This window comes from Lindgomyces ingoldianus, assembly GCF_010093535.1.
Source record: "Lindgomyces ingoldianus strain ATCC 200398 unplaced genomic scaffold BDR25scaffold_15, whole genome shotgun sequence".
In the NCBI taxonomy this organism is placed as follows: Eukaryota; Fungi; Ascomycota; class Dothideomycetes; order Pleosporales; family Lindgomycetaceae; genus Lindgomyces; species Lindgomyces ingoldianus.
Genome location: NW_022985176.1, coordinates 1,111,111 through 1,130,019, shown reverse-complemented (window position 1 = coordinate 1,130,019; position 18,909 = coordinate 1,111,111). Strand labels below are relative to the sequence as shown.

The 18,909-nt window shown below is 50.1% G+C and overlaps 6 protein-coding genes across 6 annotated transcripts; 2 read left to right on the top strand and 4 right to left on the bottom strand.

Moving 5' to 3' along the window:
• Positions 1 to 508: 508 nt before the first annotated feature.
• Positions 509 to 2,764, bottom strand: BDR25DRAFT_342830 (uncharacterized protein; the record flags this gene model as incomplete). Its single annotated transcript, XM_033693766.1, has 1 exon — positions 509 to 2,764. Exon 1 carries the CDS (start codon positions 2,705 to 2,707, stop codon positions 509 to 511), a length of 2,199 nt encoding a protein of 732 aa, XP_033547905.1. The 5' UTR covers positions 2,708 to 2,764.
• Positions 2,765 to 5,195: 2,431 nt separating this feature from the next.
• Positions 5,196 to 7,224, bottom strand: BDR25DRAFT_261428 (uncharacterized protein). Its single transcript, XM_033686700.1, has 2 exons — positions 7,132 to 7,224; positions 5,196 to 7,077 (listed from the first exon to the last, which is right to left on the bottom strand). The coding sequence occupies exons 1-2, from the start codon at positions 7,172 to 7,174 to the stop codon at positions 5,240 to 5,242; spliced, it is 1,881 nt and encodes a 626-aa protein (XP_033547904.1). The 5' UTR covers positions 7,175 to 7,224; the 3' UTR covers positions 5,196 to 5,239.
• Positions 7,225 to 9,287: 2,063 nt separating this feature from the next.
• On the bottom strand, positions 9,288 to 10,241 carry BDR25DRAFT_196398 (heme peroxidase; the record flags this gene model as incomplete). Its single annotated transcript, XM_033684344.1, has 4 exons — positions 9,288 to 9,392; positions 9,437 to 9,580; positions 9,631 to 9,828; positions 9,882 to 10,241. Coding segments are annotated over 4 exons (807 nt in total), but the record flags the coding sequence as incomplete, so codon positions are not given.
• A 1,717-nt stretch (positions 10,242 to 11,958) lies between these two features.
• Positions 11,959 to 13,557, top strand: BDR25DRAFT_354983 (uncharacterized protein; the record flags this gene model as incomplete). The annotated part of the gene is made up of 2 exons (XM_033695391.1): positions 11,959 to 12,135; positions 12,184 to 13,557. The coding sequence occupies 2 exons, from the start codon at positions 11,959 to 11,961 to the stop codon at positions 13,555 to 13,557; spliced, it is 1,551 nt and encodes a 516-aa protein (XP_033547902.1).
• A 967-nt stretch (positions 13,558 to 14,524) lies between these two features.
• BDR25DRAFT_314217 (uncharacterized protein) lies at positions 14,525 to 15,303 on the top strand (the record flags this gene model as incomplete). The annotated part of the gene is made up of 5 exons (XM_033691438.1): positions 14,525 to 14,632; positions 14,714 to 14,907; positions 15,010 to 15,121; positions 15,198 to 15,225; positions 15,281 to 15,303. 5 exons carry the CDS (start codon positions 14,525 to 14,527, stop codon positions 15,301 to 15,303), a joined length of 465 nt encoding a protein of 154 aa, XP_033547901.1.
• A 520-nt stretch (positions 15,304 to 15,823) lies between these two features.
• BDR25DRAFT_286461 (uncharacterized protein) lies at positions 15,824 to 17,701 on the bottom strand (the record flags this gene model as incomplete). Its single annotated transcript, XM_033688255.1, has 3 exons — positions 15,824 to 17,196; positions 17,247 to 17,360; positions 17,465 to 17,701. The coding sequence occupies 3 exons, from the start codon at positions 17,699 to 17,701 to the stop codon at positions 15,937 to 15,939; spliced, it is 1,611 nt and encodes a 536-aa protein (XP_033547900.1). The 3' UTR covers positions 15,824 to 15,936.
• Positions 17,702 to 18,909: the final 1,208 nt, after the last annotated feature.

Below are 18,909 nucleotides of genomic sequence, written 5' to 3'. Positions count from 1 at the left end.
GAAGTCTCTGTGACACGGCTTGTTCAGCTTTCGCTAGGCGGCTCACGAGCCGGGATTTTGTAACTGGTACCGTTTCACTCTCATTTTGCCGCCACGGGTACCTTCCAAACGCCTCCCAAATAATGTTCTTGATCCAAACGTATTTCGCTCCAGGAGAGTAAAGCTGAGCTTAATAATATTAATGGGAATGGAGAAGACGATGATAGGGAGTAACTTGTGGTAGGGCTCGGCGAGCACGATATGACAGGAAATTAAGAGTAGTGATATAATATAATAGGCTCACATAGAGATTCAACGCGGGTGGGACACAATTATGAAGGAAAGAAGGAAAAGCCGCGGCACGAAACCTGTGCTAGAGCAAGCACAAACCCCTTCTATATCAGAACAACCTAACTCCAGACTCCAAAACAACCCGCAAGAAATGCTAGTCAAAGCGTCCAGACATCATCACTCCAAGATCCCTTCACCCATCCATAGTCCTATAACACTCCGCCCAATTCCAACCCCTCTAATCTTGAGGCGACTGCGAATTTCTCTCCACAATCAAACTCAACGGTCTCTTCCCACTACTCGCTCCACTCCCAGTCCCGCTTCCCTCGCCTGCACTCCCCCTCCTCGTCCCAACCCCAACATTCAGCGGCGGTATCTGCAAACCCCCACTCGACTTTATTGGTGGTAACTGCGAGCTCTCATTCCCCACAGCCGAACCCCTCGAACTCGGTTCTGCACCTATCCCACTGGCAGGCGTAAGACTAAGAGGTAGCATCGGCGTCCCAGGGCCACTTCCACTGCCAGATCTTTGTCTCGTATGCTTGACCGTCCCTCCACCTTCCGGTCCACCAAACCACTTCCTCGTGCTGACACCAAGACTATGTTCAAAGGAGGCGGAGCTGCTGCCTGATCCACCATGGCTGACACTGCTCATTCCACGCCAGTGACCCCTCACATTTCCGAAACTATGTCGATTAGGAGACTCACCTTCAAGCTCACGAAGACTATTTCTGAAACTCCCTTCTGTATCTCCACTTGTTCTCCCTCCCATTCTCCCTCGTACAGTTGGTACCGTTCCGCCTTCCCAACGGCCCGACGCGTATACCGTGCCATTCCAGACCAATTCGTCACCATCGTGTGCGACGCGTTCGTTACCAATCTCATCAATGATGGCTTTTGATTCTTTCTCCGGACCTGCGGAGAGGAGAATAGGGGCGCCAAATGCCCTGCCAGTTTCAAGAGATGAAAGCGAAACGTATCGGTCGAGATCCCACCACCCCCAAAGTAGTGACATGGCTGCTGCATTCCCCAAGACCATGGTGACTACCGTGGCAGCAAGCCAGCCATAATCAGTCGAGAACCAGAGCTCTGAGCTCCTGAAGATTGCCGTGAAGTTCTGGTAGTGTTCATCGGCGTTACCACCTAAGTCATACGCGCTTCGAAACGAGAACTCAAAGAAGGACTGGATAATGGAATCCCTTGGCGAAAACCATCTAAGGGGACAATTTTCACGAACATACGCCGGAGATGTGGAGTCATTTGCGTTGATGGTGGTGTCGAAGAACAGGTCTGGCCATTGTGCCGATCGGAGTGGTTTCAGACTCGGAGTGTAGGCCGACATGCCGTCGGACTTGTTGAGGAACGCTTCAGCTTTGAGGATTGTCCCGAGACCTAAGTAAAGGCCTTGAAGTGGCCCAGTAGGAGCTGTGAGATTGTTCGTGTGCTTGTCGGCTTCCGTTGTGTAATTGGATACTACGGCACGCTCACTGAGTAGGTCGTTGTGGTTCAGGGTAAGAGTAGAGTTTTGTATGGTGATTGGGTACCAAATTGTTGCCGGAATTATGCTGCAGCTATCCGTTGTTAAAGTTCCTAAGCACGATCCGTCTACAGAGGAGAGATACTTCATGGTCAGGAACAACATCGGTTGCCCGAACTCCTCGCTCATATTCATATCGATACTAAACAAAGTTGAATTTACACTTTTATCATCGAGCAGATTTAAAGTTTCGGAAACAGAAGTGCAACCGTAGTTTAGTCCTGCGGCGGGTATACGCGTTTCGCAAGTTCCTTTGGACGGGCAATCGTAGTCTTTCCTGGGCTCGGTCCGCATTGTGAGGTTAAGGAACATTCCTTGCACTATATCAACTCTGTTAAACCCTCCCCATGTTCCATAATAGCCATCTGAAATTTGTTTGGCGATGTGAATGTTCATATCGATGTTCCTCGCAACTGACTGGGTCCTTGTTCTTGTCGCACGTTGACTGATGGGACCAACTGCTAACTTGACGACAAAGACAATAAATGCGGCCGAAGCAACCTTGCGCGCGCTACTGCCGGCCGCAAAACCACCCCAGAAATCTTTTGGACTTGCTGCGGCCTGGATATAATGAAGTCGTTTGAGTGTGGTCCCATGTTGGATACTTCTCCACCACGTAACAGCAACACCAACACCGAAAAGACCTCCGAGGATAATACTGTAAAGTCCTGAAATAAATGCCAATATAATGGAGGGCCGAATCCTCCACGAAGGAACAGTATCCTGATCAGAAGTAATGAGCGTGATGACGGTTAGGAGGATGCAGCCGATCAAGAGCGCGAGGAATAAGAAAACCAGCAGTGGGGTTTTCTGAGTACTTCTTTTGCCTGTTGGAGGGCCTCGGGTTTTCGAGTTACCACCTTGAGGCGGTAATAGCGATCGGGAGAGTGCGTCCGCCATCTACTCTGTGGTCTTGGTCCTCATCCAGCACCCGAAAGAGACGTTGACGAGAAGTTTCGTCTTTAGAGGAGAGGCGAGAAGCCGGAATGCAGCCACGGTCCACGCCGAGGTCCATATCTACTGCTACGCTGCGACCCAAGACGTGGCCAGGACCTCCTAGGCAGACGCGAGAATGTGGAGGCGCAAGCTGCAGCCACGAAGAAAGTGATGGTGCCCGCACAACAACGGGATCACGATCGAACTTTTGGCGGGATGGCGGCTGATGGTTGTATGTTTAAGGAAAACGCCTAGACAAAATATGAAAATGGCTGGATAGGAGGCCACGACAGACGGGCCCCTGTCCAAGGCAAGAAAGGCAGAGAGAAAACAAAGTCGCGAACTCTCTGAGGAGATCTTGTTCAGCTCGGCTGTGGAAGCTTCTCCATTGGACGCTGTGGACTCAGCTTGTGTAGCTCAGCCACTTCTACACGAGAAACGTGGAGCATATTTGGAGCACATGCTAGTGGTAAGAGACTGTCAAAAACATAACAAATCGGGCCCTGAGCCAACAAAGAGGAAGGAGTGTGAATGTTTCGTTCCGATTGAAGGCGACTGCTGACAGCAGGGTTTCTGCGATGACACTTGAAAGAGAGACCGATTCCATGTTGTTTTCTTGTTGAGCTGAATCTGTTGCAAAATACGAGCTGTGTTGGAGTCAGTTATTTAGACGAGAAAAGAATCTGCCGTTCGTTACTCAAAAGGTTTGATCACTGTGAGAAGCTTGGGGCGAATTGGAGAAGTAGCGAAAGTGCTCATTTGGGAGCGCGAAGAAAGTATCTGAGCCATGCTCACACGACAATGCCTTTCAAAAAGCCGCTGATATTGTCGCTTATTGAATGGATTAGAAAATTTGTGGCGGGAGGAAGTGAAGTTAAAGTAAACGTTTTAGGATCTACACGCAATTTAGCGCTAAGCCTACCTTTTTGGAAAGTGCTCTTCTCAGCAAGTGGAAGGTCCACATAACCCAGAACATGCATAGAGGGAGAACAAACACCATGATTTAAACGCGTGATATCTCTATATTGACTGGCTTACAAGGAGGAACATGGAATGATTGCGGATATTAATCCTTGATCCATTCGGGTATCGATATATGCTAGCCTTCAGGGACTGTCTCTATACATTCTTTCATGTCATTCCGTCCCATATAGCTTCAGGAAAGCGCCAGGCTCGCCAATACACAAGGCAACAAGCAGTCAGGCGGAAACAGATTCCCCATGGTCCGTAACATTCACGAACCTAGCTTGACGTAGTGAAACTAGGAAGTGGACGAACCCGCGGTAGAAACGCTCTCAGAAAGGGCATTTGAGCTAATGCTTCTTTTATCTCATCTCTCGCCATTGTTTGTGGATGCTTCTCCGACCTCTTCTCGACCGTGCTAATAACAAGCTCCAAGATGGTCGTTGCCATCGTCTTGTCTTCTCTCATTCCAGGATCACAAAACCATGTCTTTTGATCCTCCTCAATTTTAACATGTTCGCTATTCAACTGTATACAGCTCGACCCGAAATTCAGGCAAGTGCGATCGGGACACTTGAAATGCTCGCTCAGTTCCAAAGCCATGTGCTGTTTCATCTTCGGCTCCAATATCTCCGTTCTCGGCGGCTTGAACGATCGCCCGAACTTGGAGGATAGATTGAGCCGCATTGACGGGGGGCTTACACGCGCCGCATAATTCCGGACGAATTCAGCCATGGCCTCGATGGCGTCGAGATCGATGACCTTAGGCCCGATTGTCGTGTCATTGACGAATTGGAAGGTGGCAATCGTTCGCTCCATATCATATTGGCCGTCTCCGACAATGACTTCCGCTTTTATCTCCCGGATAAGGTTGGGAAGGCGGCGTTGCTCGGCGACGGCTTCCGCCTTCTGCAAACTCTTGGGTATCATCTCTGTTATGTTGTATGTCATGTTCTTATCAAGTTTGAGGTTCGTCGGCGATGCACCCTGCACTAGAGTGCCCTCGAACGTCACCAAGTGGTTGACCTTGACGATGTATTCGTCAGGTGAACCCTCCTCAATATTCAACTCGTCTGCTGACGGTGCAGACGGTTCTGAATTGACGGAGTGAGGCGGACTGCGGACGTGTACCGTGGGATCGGGGGATTTTTGCTGGCGGCCACGGTGGCGATTGCGACTAGGGAGAGAGGGAGGCGGCGGCGAGGCTGCTCGACGCGCCCTTTTGTTTGGACGCTCTGGCTCCTTGTTGCGGGTGCGACGAGCTGGACCCGCTTCGACAGCATCGTGCGTATTGCGGGTACGTTTGAGTCCCATTGTGGTGTCGATGTGTGATGGATGGAATTACTTTGGAGAGAGCGTTCCACTGCTTCCAGCACAGGACGCGAGGATCACGCGTCACGTTTGCGCTAACCAAACATGGACTAGCGGTGATGTACTTCGAGGAGCGCCACCATCTCATATTACCGAGATTCATACACAGATGATGTGACAATAAGTAATGGATTCTAGTACAAGAAGCCTCGAGCAAGTGCATCACAAACCATATCCCCTCATCCACCTCAACTCCCTCGCCTGATGCTCAAGTGCCCTCCGCATTTCAGCCCCGTACGCCCTCTCCTTGGCTCTCGTCTCCTTAACCTGTTCTTCCTTCGCTGCATCATCCAGATCATCAATACTGAACTCTGGCGAGCAACCAAAGCTAACCATGCCCAGCTTTCCATCTCCAGTCCATATGATCAGATTGTCTTGTCCCGGCGGCACCTGACAAGTAGGACCAATTGGAGAAGTCGATACAGTAGGTAGGATCTTCTGCACGATGTCGCCCCAGCCAGACTCTACACCTATTTGTATGGGTGACTGGGTCGACTTCCGATTATCATTGTTGATATTAAATTGCCTAACCGGCGTGGAGCCGTCCCGTTCAACCCATTTCAGGTTGCCATCCCCGTCAGAGAAGACCAGTCTAGTGCCATGCGGAGCTACGGACAGCAGTTTCGAGCTCGATGCTGTCTGGCGATTTTGATAGCACGCATGCTGATTTCGCGCCATTTTACTGTCCGAGGAGATAATCGACCGAGCAGGTTCAGAGGACAGGCTGTACAGCTCGAGACTGCCCTTGCCCTTGTACTCTCCAGCCGCAATAAGTGTATAGCCTGGGATCGACTTCACTTCGCGGAGCAAGCTAAGCGATGAGTAAGGCCAACCAAGCCGTAAGTCGTGAGGCACGAATGGATGAGGTATGGCAGTGAGGCAGGACAGCCGAGCGCCGGAGTGAACAGTACCTCGGAGTCGAGGGAAGAACCGGCGGTCGAAGTTCAAAAAGCTGGTGAACCTGCCGCCGACCCAAATGTCCCCATTGCCGTCCCAGTCACGGGTAGTCGGAAGGTGTAAGATAGACAGTGCGCCGGGCTGTGAGAGAGACACATGGCCGCCGAAGTCACCCGTCTGGAGGTGTGCACTAAAATTCTTCGTTACCCCGCCTATCAATTCGGTCTGTGATACTGCCGGGAAGGATGTCTTCTTGCGAGTATCGTGAAGATGTAGTGTCCAATTCGTACCAACTGTCAAAGGAGTTGGGTGGTGTGCCTCGGACAAAGCTGTTATCGGGAAGGGATACGGCGTCCGGTCAATTACCTGAAGCGTCCGAAGATCAACCTCGTTCAATATGTTTTGAACAGCAAAGAAGCCCTTCTGCTGCCTGCTGTCGATGCTGACGCATTCAACTGCGCCGGTTTCGGTCATGATAGCTTGACATTGCCTCAATCTTGTGTCCAAATCCAGATCCGGGCCTCTGTTTGGAAGTAACCCCACTGCACTTCGAGCAATGATGCTACCTTGGCGCCTTTGGCTCCCGCTTGCATCCCAGATGCTTACGCTCCCGTCCTCCAATGGCGCGATAAGTTTATCGGCCATACCGGCTGCGTCGAACAGAATACCAGCACCGGTGGCCTCATGGTGGGGATTATCATCGTGGTGCCCATGGCGCGCGTTCTGGAACCAATTGATCGAATGTGGTGCATGTCTTTGTATAAAGTCCTGGTAGAAATTGACCTTCTCTCCAGCATATGTCGGATCCCAATTGGCCAGCAATGTAGCTCTCTTCTTGGGTGCGTTCCGGTGTGCTTGCAGCTCGGCACCTGGAGCATTAGGATCATGGACGGCGGTGAAAGCTCCAGTAATGGTATCTGCAGCTCTAATAAGCTCCTCTAATCTTGGGTCGACGTCTGTCGAAAACGCGAGATGTCGTCGGCGGCGTTTCTCGGGTATAGAGTGTTCGAAGCATAGCTGTTTCCATAGGTTGTTGTCTCGAGAGAGGGTGAGGAACTGACGCGAAACATGCTGGAGCTTCACTAGCTGGGGAGGATCGAGGACTGCAGCGGTGTGAGGGCGCAGTTTCAGTGTTGTCTGTGACATGGGAAACTTACAGGAGACAATGTGGAGGATAATCTCATCGGGCAGGGTGTTCATAGCTAAAAAAGGAGCTGAAAGCTTCAATGGCAAAGAGATGCTACGTGAGAGGAGAAACTGGGCATTTATTAAGAAGAATGGGTGCTGAGCCCGCGAATATGTTTATCTCGAGAAAGGGCGCTGTCGGCGGAACTTCGGTCAAAGGGCGGGTGTGAGGGCTGACGTCGATGACTCGGGCATCTTGCCTGATTTGGTGTGCACGTGCTGACGTGCTGTGCGACGCTTTTGATAGAGTTCAATCTCAATATGTACAAAGAAGAGTATATTTTAAAGCTATATATTTATGGGCAGCTATTAAGGATTAAGAAGACTAATCCCCTGGTCATTACAAAGGAAACAAGGAATACTATAGGAGATGAGCGACAACGGCAATACCCACAGCGACCATGCCTCCCAGCGTTTCAACTTTAACAGCCGATGCAGCCCCGGTAAACTGGTAGGGGGTGGTCGTGGTCGGTGTAGGTTTCTTGCCTGTTCCACTAGCAGCGCCGAGGCTATAACTAACACCAGTGCCATGGGCAGCTGGCACCCCTGTTCCAGATGGAACTGTGTAGCTGCTGCTTGCAATGGGCTTGACTACAACCGTTGAATAGACCACCACGACAGATGACGCAATAGGGTAGTTGGATGGTGCGGCTGCTGAAGGATAAGCTGGGGCCGCAGGGTCATAAGGAGAGGCTGAAGCTGAAGGATAGGAGGGGTCGCTCGGGTGGCTTGCAGAAAACTCCTTGGCCTGGACGCTTGAGTATGCGTTTGTGGGAGCATGTTCACGAGAGTAAGCTGGAGCCGACGTCTCATAAGCATGCACGGGTTTGGTCAGAGTAACTGTGGTCGGGGTAGCGTAACAGTGAGTACACACTGTCACGGTTGTGGTCCAGCCTTCGAGAATCTTGTATGCAGCAGTGCTAGATGAGGGGTAGAGAGTCGTACTGTATGTGACTTTGACAGTAGTAAAGCCCTTTGTACAGATATCGACGTACGAGGTAGTAATAACCGTCGGGTAACCCTGAGCACTTGCGGATGAAGCGACCCCGTACGGAGCGGCGCTAGACGATGCACCATAAAGATGAGGACTGTAGCCGACAGGCAACGAATTATGTCTTGCTGAGGTTGGGTGAGGATCGTACGCTGCAGTTGAAAAGCCATGGGAGCTCTTGGACTTCGTGCAGGAAGTGGTGCTGGATGACCTGTCCCCATAAGGAGATGGGGAGCTATATCCTATGGGGGTGAAGTAGGGGTCGTATGCAGGAGTAGAAGAGCTGGAGATCTTGGACTTTGTGCAGGAAGTGGTGCTGGATGAGCCATGAGCATACGCGGAACCCGAAGCATTGTAGGCGGCAACCGTGGAGTAGGATGCAGGCGTTGATGAGCTCTTTGATTTGGTGCATGTGGTCGACGTTGCGTTTTGTCCGTAAGGAAGGACGGTGGAGGAACTGGAGGACACCGTAGCGTAGGAACTGCTACTAGATTTCGTACAAGAGCTTGTCGATGATGCCGAACTATACGGGTACAGGCCAGTGCTTGAAGTGTTGTAGAGGCCTGAAGAATATCCTGAGGAAGCAGTTGGATAAGGGTATCCATGAGTGCTTGTTGGGTAAGAGCTATTGGAATAAGAATCCGACGTTCCAGAGTAGAGCGTTGAGATTGGAGTTGAGGTGTTCGCATACACTGAGGTAGAGTTATAAGATGTGGTGGTGGTGGTTGGGTAAACCGGTGAAGAAGTTGAGTTGTAAGATGGGGTTGTGGTTGAGTAAACCGACGAAGTAGAGTTGTAAGATGGAGTTGTGGTTGAGTAAACCGACGAAGTAGAGTTGTAAGATGGAGTTGTGGTTGAGTAAACCGACGAAGTAGAGTTGTAAGATAGGGTTGTGGTTGAGTAAACCGATGAAGAAGTGGAGTTGTAAGATGGGGTTGTGGTTGGATAAACCGATGAGGTATTGGAGTAGATGACACTACTGGTCGAGTTGAATGGAATGCTGGTAGACGCGCTCACGAACGAACTTGACGAGGTGGTAATGAGAGAACTTGAAGTAGAGCTGGCCGAAGAGGTCGAAGTGGAGCTCATGACAGAGCTTGAAGAAGAGCTCTTTACGGAACAGACATCAGCTTTCTTTGGGACGCGCGTCTTCTTTGTTGGAAGAGTGTATGAGCACTCCTGAAGGTCGTTGATGTTGTTCACACCAAGCAAAGAAAGACGAAGATAGGCCTTCGCATAATCCTGAGAGTCGTTAGAGAATCCTCACAGAGAGAAGAGGAGCATACCTCATTCCAATGTTCTTGCTTTCCAGCAAACATCATCCACTCGTCTGACACTGCAGGATGTGCAGCGAGAGCAACATCAGACGGGAATTTGAAGACGCAGTCCTCACCGATATCTTGTACAGTCTCATTGTAGAAGCTCACATCCTATAGGTTGTCAGATTCCGAAGAAAACAAAATTTATGCCTCGTTCTTACCCACACACCAGGAGTAGAATCCTGGGGCATACCGGATTTGGACTTATCCACACCAAATTGCTTCGAAGTCGAGTGCGCACCAAGAAGCGCAGCAAGATCATGGGCACTGATAGTCTTATCTGCAAAAAGTGCGAGCAGGTCGTCAGCCGGAGCATGCACATCTGGTAGAAGATTGTCAGGGGCTGGTTGAACAGCATCCTGAGAAGGTCAGCGCTTAGTCTCGCAGACATCGTAGAGTGAACTAGACCTACAATTCGACCAACATAAGCGCGAACGCGAGGACCTAGAGGGCAGGTCACAGTGGCATGGACTGCCATGTACTGGATTAAGTCTCCCATGCCGACATCATACCTAGCGTAGAGCTCCCTGGCATAGTCAGTGATCTCTTGAAGACCACCGTTCTCCGCCCGACCTTCTTCAAAGAACAAGGCGAGCGACCCATCAGCCCCACCGAAGTCTTGACCCTTGTTGGCTAAGGACTGTGACCAGGTACCAGCATCATGGAATCCCAAACGAATCGCGGCCCTGGCCAGATCACTACACTGACCATCTGTCTCCTCGAACTTTGCCGTCAGCTCGTCCGCAATAAAGAACCATTGACAGCATGCGTCGTTAGGATCGCATTCGAGAACGTCCAGAACTGGTTTCGCCTTGACGTCGAAGGATTCTTCCTTCACTCTCTTATCGCTGAGAAGAATGCTGACAATGTCTTGGGCAGATTGCGAGACTACCTTAAACCTCAAATCACCAATGAGAACTGGGTCTTGGGAGCCATCGGAACCTGAAGTTCCTGGTGTTCCTCCCTTTCGTTTCTCAAGAAGTGACTTCGTGAATTCTTTATTGGAGTAGTGAGCGTAGGAATAAACGCTCTCGAAAAGAGTGGCAAGAGCGAGAAACTGAGAGACAAGCATCTTGATTTCAAGAAAGAAACATTAACTATTAGATTAAAGAGAGACTGTAGAGAGCGGCAGAATACAAACGAGAGAATGCAACAACTCTAAGGAATCAAATCGAGAGCAAAGAAGGTGTGCGCGAAGGTTATGAGGGAGCAGATATGTTCGCTGTCACTCAATTCAGCCACAACGACGCAGGTACCGTAACTTGCGCTTGGCAACTTCTCCCTTACAACGCTCCCACATTTTGAGAGGCGCGATATGCTTTTCCCGTGTTGATTGACCCCTAGTGAATCTTCGGTCGGCTCCCGAACCATCCTAAATGACTCGGCGTCTTTCACGGGGTGGTAGTTCAGCACAACGCGAGTGGCACAGCGCCTCTTAAGGGGTTTTTTTGAGACCCCGAAGTGACAGGATCTCGAGAGGCTCTTAGGCGGACATAAACAAAGCATCCCAATATTCAAAGGAGGAAAGGGAGGAGAGATTATGAAATCTGTGCAGGCGTTGTAACAAGCAGGTTACCACATTGGTGTAGATAGGTAAGTTCTGGGGCTGAAGGCTTATCCGGTCATCTGTCAGGATGATGACAGTTTGTGACAAGAAAGCATATCGAGGCTTGAAGTGTGAATTGTGCTGACGCTCATCTAGAGCTAGTGCTCACCCCTGCATAAACCCTGCCTTTTGTCCACTGACAGGCCAAGCAAAGTCAGCAAGCGAGTGGCGTCTCAGCTGTGGCGTCTATCAGATCAGCCACACGGGGCCCAGACTGCTTGCCTCCTCGCTCCAACGGAGCCAAAAAGACCTAAAGCGAGGCCCGTTCACCAAGCATGATCAATCAAATTATCTTTTTCAAGCCCTGTTGCATCTGCGCCTCCCTCTTCCCCATGTAATGGCAATTCCCGCGAGAGGAAATCTTAAAGCACGTCCACCCCACGAGGTAAGGAGAGGAAAGCATCGTGTATGCAATATTGGCGCAAGCCAAGGGGTGGAAGACAATTAACGCTTTTGCTTTGCGTGCTTGGCTGTGATAGTCGCTAGATACAGTAGCCATGCGCACATATCATACTAACACTCTGTTCACCCGCTGTTGTCGCCGAGCTCCATCCACTCCTTCTGCGTAACGCACACACTCTTTTTTCCTCTCTTCAGCGTCCATCTCCAATTCAGCGGACAACGCGCTGTCTTGACGTCACTCTTTGATTTCCTTGTCGCCCTTTTTCTATCTGTCCCTAATCCTTAATATTCTAATATCGACCATGTTGTTCACTAATTTCGTCAGTGCCCTATTGGGCCTTTTAATGCTCTTGCTTCCAGCTTATGCTCAAGTTACCACAGCACCCTATGACCCGAGCCAAATTACAGCCATTGGTGGTGTCACTGGGTATGCCATTCCAAGCTTCCATGTAAAATCTGTCGAAGCTAAATAAGCTATAGAATGACCCTAGATCCGGGTACCGATCCACTGCGGGGCGGCACCATAACTGTTGACGGCATTACCTTTATTGTCCCCAAGAATACATTGGTGACTCTCCCGGCGGCTGTTGCTGCATGGCCGGAGCTTTTCAATGGTGAAACACCTATCATGCCCGGAACCCAAACATACCAGGCGATTGTATGGTTGCTCAATCATTTAAAGGAAGCAACGCACTAACTTCTCCAGGTCCAAGGAAATCATGCAGCGGATAAAAACATTGCAGGACTCGTCTATCTCCATCAGAACTTCTTGCGAGCGCTCCAGGGGTTCATCACCGAGATCAACCCTGTAAATGGTCATTTCAAGGTTGCAGGAGCGTTTAGCCCAGCCGGCCAGCTGGAGTGTGTGATTAACGATCCACTTGGCATATATGGCCCTAAATACACTGCCAATCCTTTGTGGTCCGTTGATCCATCGAACCCGAGCATTCACGCCGCGACTGGCTTCCCCATGTGCATCCCTCGATCAGCAAATGATGAGCTTTGCCCAATGAAGAATCGCCCACTTGACGGCGCAGGGAGGCCATTGACTCGATTTACCTTTAGCGATCCTGCAACCATAGGACCAACCGATCCTGACGCAATGGTTATGGCCCCTCTAATGGTGGGCGACTACATCACCTTCAGTGGACAACTGATTGACAACCTCTTCGAAGTAAGCTCCCTGACAGCCGACATTGGATTCTATACTGCCCCAGGTACGAAACCTGCATTCATCACAGTCGAAGAAGCCCAATTCGGCATTCGTTTCCCCGTGACCGGTGGTGAACTCCCCGAAACTCGTGCTGTGGCCTTCACCACCGATCCAACGACTTCGGTGCAGTGGTATGCTGAAGAGAGACATCCTTGTACTGGCAACATTACAGAACGCAATTTGCAACTTGTCCAACCACAAACGGCTGCTCCACGTGGGCGCGTTCGATTTCGATTGGGAACCACGGATCCTGGAGACTCTGTCCGGAACTTTGGTTTCAGAATGACAAACGGCGTGATTACGACGAAGAACAACTTGACTGGAGGACTCTTCATTCAACCTATAGGCGACTTTATATTCCCCGAGCAAGGAATTTTGGGTGCTGATCTTTCTCCACTAGCATTTGAGACCATGTCATTCTTGACGCAGGGATACGGCCCATATGTTCCTGGCAATGTTCTCACGCCCCCTCCAGCAACGCCCGTCCTTGTTGGTCAGCTCTTTCCATGGCCAGGACTAGGAGACGGACCTCTTGCTGTCAACTGCGCTACCGAACCGACTCCCACAGTGTCACCAACGCCAACCCCTACTCCTACACCGCCACCTGTCGACTTCATCACCATTATCTCAGCAACTAAGCTGAAGAATAGGGGTGGAGGCTTCATCGTCGAAGTGCGTGCTAAGAGCGATAACCCCGCAGCTAAGCTGAGCATATCGGTTTCTGCACTCGTACGACCGCTGAACAATGCGCCTATGGCAAGAGATCCCGACGGCACTTTTTTCACAAAGGTGTTGACCAAGGGCCAACCCCTTGGTGTGACGGTCACAAGTGACTTTGGAGGGTCCTCGAGCACTGTTCCACTTTAGAGAGGGAGGCATTTTGCTAGAGAGTAGAGTGTAAAATTTTAAGCAGGAGTGGCTGAGATAGAGTAGCGATTAAATCTCATGTTCTCGGTTCCTCCGCATTCGCTCAGAGGTCAATGTGCGTATCTCCTTTGTCCTCTCCTCTGTAATATTGGCGACCGTAGCCTGGCAAAAACATTACAAATAAATTTCTCTGTATATATTGAATGACATCAATTGCGTGGTCCCCGTCGTCTTGTCCTTGATTTGCTTTCCCCAAAGCTCATGTCCGAATATGCCGCCACCACTCAACGTCCTTCAAGCCAAGGTATATATCATTAAATCATTCGGAACAGATCCCCCCCCCCCTCCCCATTATTTCTAGGAACAACATATCCACCGAAAGCTCACAATAGCCTTGTCACGATCCGAGAGAAATCTTTCCACTCTTGTCTTTTCTATTCAGCGCCGGCCCGAAATCATTACTAAGTTACGCTTAGAGAACCCGCGGAGAACTTCCTTTATAGTCATAAATCTTCCCAAATGCCGTTTCAAATGCTAAATATGAATCCGAAAACAGATGCGGGAACCAACCCAACTCTCTCTCTCTATTAACGTCCCCATACCACACCACACCTCAACACACCACCCCTACTTTCCATTACCTTACCATCAGCCCTATATCATGCACTACTATATCTTCCTTCATCCGTGATTTCCCCCACGTCTCACAAGCAACCCACTTCTCCCCTGCGCCTTAGCATATTCTCCGTTCTTTGTCCTCCCAAACCCAGCCCCCAATATGGCTTCCAAAACTGCCCACCACCCACATTCCCGATACATTTTCCGCATCTCAAGAACACGGCATCGTGCGCGGCATCTCGGTTGACCGTTTGACTGTTTCCTAGCAGAATCTCCTCAATCTTGCATGAAGGATGAGCGGGTCGATTGAGGATGCCAATGCGACGCTACCGGGGCTTTGTGTGACGGCATGACTGGATTGTGTGACTGGCCGCCGAGACGAGATGAGAGTGGGATGCGGGACACGGGACACGCGGGTGCTGCGGTTTGGATTTGTGGTTGGATTTGTGTGTGGCCTGTAAGTGTGAGGTCTGCTCTACACCTCAGCTCGAGCTCAAGACGTAGATATGCGATGCAAATGTATGACATGCATTGAAAGGGGGAGGGGGCAGGCTCGAGTCCAAGCAACGCACGTCCAAACCTCGCTTGTGCTCAGTGCAGAGTCTTGTTTGAACGACAGACACACTGCATTTGTCGATGTCTCAACAAGCTGCAGTCTGCAGTCCACAGTCTGCACACCGCCACCCATTATCGGACATCATTCAATTCACGGAATTCCCAATACGAAACGCGGTAAGTCATAACATCTACAGATTGAATTGCATCGAATATAGAACGCGTTGATTAACTCTAGACTATTCACCCACTCATGCATGCATGCATGCATGCATACAGTCCAAGTTCAGTACAATTAGCTCCCCATGCCAGTGGGTACTGGTACATGATACGATATCGGGATGATGATCCTTTCTTGGCTTTCAGTTCCATATCTCGCCTGGTAGCGATCGTAAGGCGGTAGAATGGGGAACGAGTAATAAGAAGAAACCAAAGATTTTGAAAATATATATATATATATATAATAGAAATTTGCACAAAAAGAGTGGCCCTGTCGTAAGTGTCTCGGTCCCAGGAGAGTAGAGGTACATAAATATGCTACGACATGTAGGGACGGTGATAAGTATCGTGTAGTACATATAATGATGAAAGCTGTAAGACTGAGTGTCCATCAAAGAAAAATAATAATCGTTTTCGGGGTGGCAAGCCCAATGTCGCCGTCGTGCTTGCTTCCTTAGATTGAAAAAAACAGCGCCAGAACATAAATAGCCGTGTACAAAGTTGAAATGAAATCGAGCTTGGAATTTTGGGCACAGCTGCGCCAACACTCGTGGTTGTAAAGATTTGGGGAGATGTTACACCGGTCCATGCGAGTCCCTTGCCCTTCGAAAGAAGCCTGAAAACTTTCTGAGCTGAGCTCACCACAGCCGGACCTTGCCTTATTATGCCTACCGATTATGCTATTATGCTGCTGTACGGATGCAATAATAGTGATATCGTATCCCAGTTGTGAACGTGAGCTGATAGCATGAGAGAGCTTGAGCAGTTTGCAGGTCCGCTAGTTGCTGTCATATGCAGAATGATGTTGAAAGAGCAAAGGGATATTAAACTCGCCCGTTAATGAACACTGAAAGATTCTGAAAGAAGAAAGTGTGCCCTATCTAAATCTACCTACGATATTCGTAACAAGGGAGTAACAAGTATGTGTTCTAGGGATAAGGACAGGCCTATTGAGGCGGGGCAACTGACAAACACTATCACTAGACATTAATAACTACGATTGAGATTCGACATCGAGACATGGTGAATAGGCACTCGGGTTTCGAAGGAATTGCGCCGTAAGCCGTTCATATTACCCGCATTCTGCGGTTGAGGAAGGCCGAGGGGTGCATAGCGCTGGCCACTTACTAGCGTAGCCTCGCTTGAGGCATCGCTGAGTGAATTTCTCTTCGCATCGTTGTCGGTACTGAAGCTATAGAAACTCGTCTGTGACGGCTGGCGTGCTAACATGGCAAGAGCATCGGTGGATGACGAAGTGGGGAGAGTGTAGTTGCGGAAATTCGAATACGTAGCGCTTGGCGTAGGTGCAACCATCGATTCGAAGAGCGGTGCGGCGCTGAAACTGATTTGTTGTTGCGGAGTACTTGTAGCGGAAGAAGTCTCGTTGTGAACAGAAGTTGTGACAGGCACATAACCCATCGCACCTTCCGCTGCGCTTGCCGAAGATGTGTAGTCTTTTGGCGGACTTAACTGCTCACTGAGCTCAGTAGATGTCGTCTCCCCGGAGGCGGCACCTTGAACATCAGATCTGGCTCCATCCACATTCCATACCATTGATGCTTTTGGTGTGTACGCTCCGGTGGCGCTATGTGAAGATCCATTTACTACTGGCGCCGGCCTCAGCCTTTGGTCCTGTAACTGGTCCACTGCATTCCTCGAAGTTGATGCTGGATTTGGTTGGGGCATTGGCAATTGTCGTTGTGGGGCAGCAGACTCCGAAATCTGTACCTGTCGAGGGTGTGGTCTCTCTGGAAGAGTAATCGGAAGCGTAGACTGCAGGGAGGTCATGCTAAGGGGCGATAGGGATTCAGTCTTCACTGTAGCCCGTATGTTGGAAGCTGACGGATAGGGGAGACAAGCTGGTGTGTATGAGGAATGCACAGAAGCCTCCTGTTCCAGATAGGGATTGGACCCACTATACAGTACCTTCTGATTGGCATGATTCCATCGGTAGCTGTCCCCATAGAGATTAGGTACAGTATTTTGATTTGGCAGATATGCATTTGAAGAGTCCAAGCCGTACGCTTCCACCGGGGATGTCTCTTCAGGGTATGGTATAGTCCAGGCCTGTGGAAACACAGATTTTGTGTTGATATGAGGGTAGTGACCGGCGGGTAAAGCCCGTGGGTAAATAGCACTTGAAACAGCGTTGTAGATGGGAATCATATTATTTGAATTCGCCATACTAGCAAGGCCTTGTGCCACATTCAGATTGGTGATGACATCCGCTGCATTTTGCGATCCTACCTGAAGCCAAAATTAGCAAATATGAGCACGAACGGCGGATGCATACTCACTCGATGGAATTGGCATTGATTAAGATCAATACCAGACGATCTGCAATTTTGGCACCCAGTGCCATTTCCGGGGTCGCCGCTGCACCGAATCTTCCGTTTCCTACAGCGAGCGCACTAGAGTGATGGTCAGTTAGATTCCGTTGCCGGCTAGGACACGATAACGAGGCCCGATTTGCGAACCTGAAAGAGCCATGAGACGAGGAGAAATGTCTACTCACCGCTACAGCGATTCGGCGCCTCGTCTGGCCTGACTCGGTTGTTCCTTCGTCAAGGCCCATGTTTCCACGGCTTCGCTGTCCACCGATAGGACCTCCCAAGCCCCGGGGATCTACCCTTGACGCGTGAGACATAGCGAGCGGTGCATTGCGTGCGTGAAGGTAGTAGTGTGTTGAAGGCTGAATGGTATGAATGCCGAGCGAGGGACCGTGGGAATAACGGTGAGGTTCGTATTCCATGATACGTTGTATCTGTGTACAGTCTTAGATATTCATTCTCGTAAGAAAGTAAAGACAAGGAGGGACGCACTACGGGCTGCAGGTACAATGCGCAGAAAGTGTGCCGAGCCAGGAAGAAGGGAAAAGAAAAGCTCCGATTCGACGCTTGAAAGTGATTGACTTCAGGGATAGGATTTTTGTCGGCCAGTGGCTGGCAGGCTTCCCAGCAAGATACTTCTTGGGAAGGATATTGTGGTAAGGAGACAGGATCGATAAATCATCGATTTGGGGCTGCAAGGTTTATAGCCGAGAAGAGATGCGAAGATTGGCATTCACGCCCACGCTCAATGGAATCCTGTTTGTCAAGAAAAAACGTGGCGGCGGCTGTATTGAGGGCTAGAAAGCGATAGCTTAATTTGAACGGGGCAGCTCCTAAGTCTCCTAATGAGGTTTCTTTGGAGGTGGTTTTCTTTTCACACGCACACACTTCACCTATTTCGTGCATGGCCCAAGAAGGTAGAGGGACGCAACGCAACTGCGGGATCCCGGCGCCACAAGCAAGTCTTTAGCAAGTCAAACAATGTGACTAGGATGCCTAGATGCACTGGTGCTACATGACACAGGATGAGAGAAGATTGGTGATGCTGCCCTTCCAAAGATGGGGCGAATACGGCCGGAGTGCCAGGGCTGGATGATGCTCAAACTTAGGAGCAGCTAGATCAGTAAATGCATAGATGACAGCTCGCTTTTCTGGATGGCTGTGTCTAGGAATAAGTGAGGCTCAGAACAGAGCCGGAGAAAGCGCAAACGGAATGATGGAGGAAACATTCGTCGACAGCGAACTTCCCCTCAATTCACGACCCCAAGGTAACTGTTAGTTCTGCCTGTTTGCTTGGCCAGTGCCACCAGCGGGGAAGCGGGAGGCGGAATCGCACGCCATAAGTATGCATACTCTTCTGTAAGTCAATTTGACATTCCGGTTATGAAGGGGTGCCAGAGTACAGAGGGCTGAGGAAAAGCGGTGATGCGCCGAAGAGAATCAACGCCTTAATATTTTACTGGGAGGTGGTCTGTTAATTAGATATAGAGATTCGCTGAAGAATGAGTCTGCAGCGGTTTGATGATGGGCTGCTGAGAGGACATTTGTCAAGGGACGGCCACCTCGTGAGACTCAGCGCTTGTTTGGGAAGTACTGGAACAGACGTCAGCTTGAGCAGTTCCAGAAGGGT

Bases quoted from the DNA above. Each gene is read 5' to 3' on its own strand.
- BDR25DRAFT_261428 (XM_033686700.1), bottom strand. From the start codon at position 7,174: ATGAACACCCTGCCCGATGAGATTATCCTCCACATTGTCTCCT. The intron at 7,078-7,131 runs GTAAGTTTCCCA...ACACCGCTGCAG, and splicing joins TATCCTCCACATTGTCTCCT to TCCTCGATCCTCCCCAGCTA.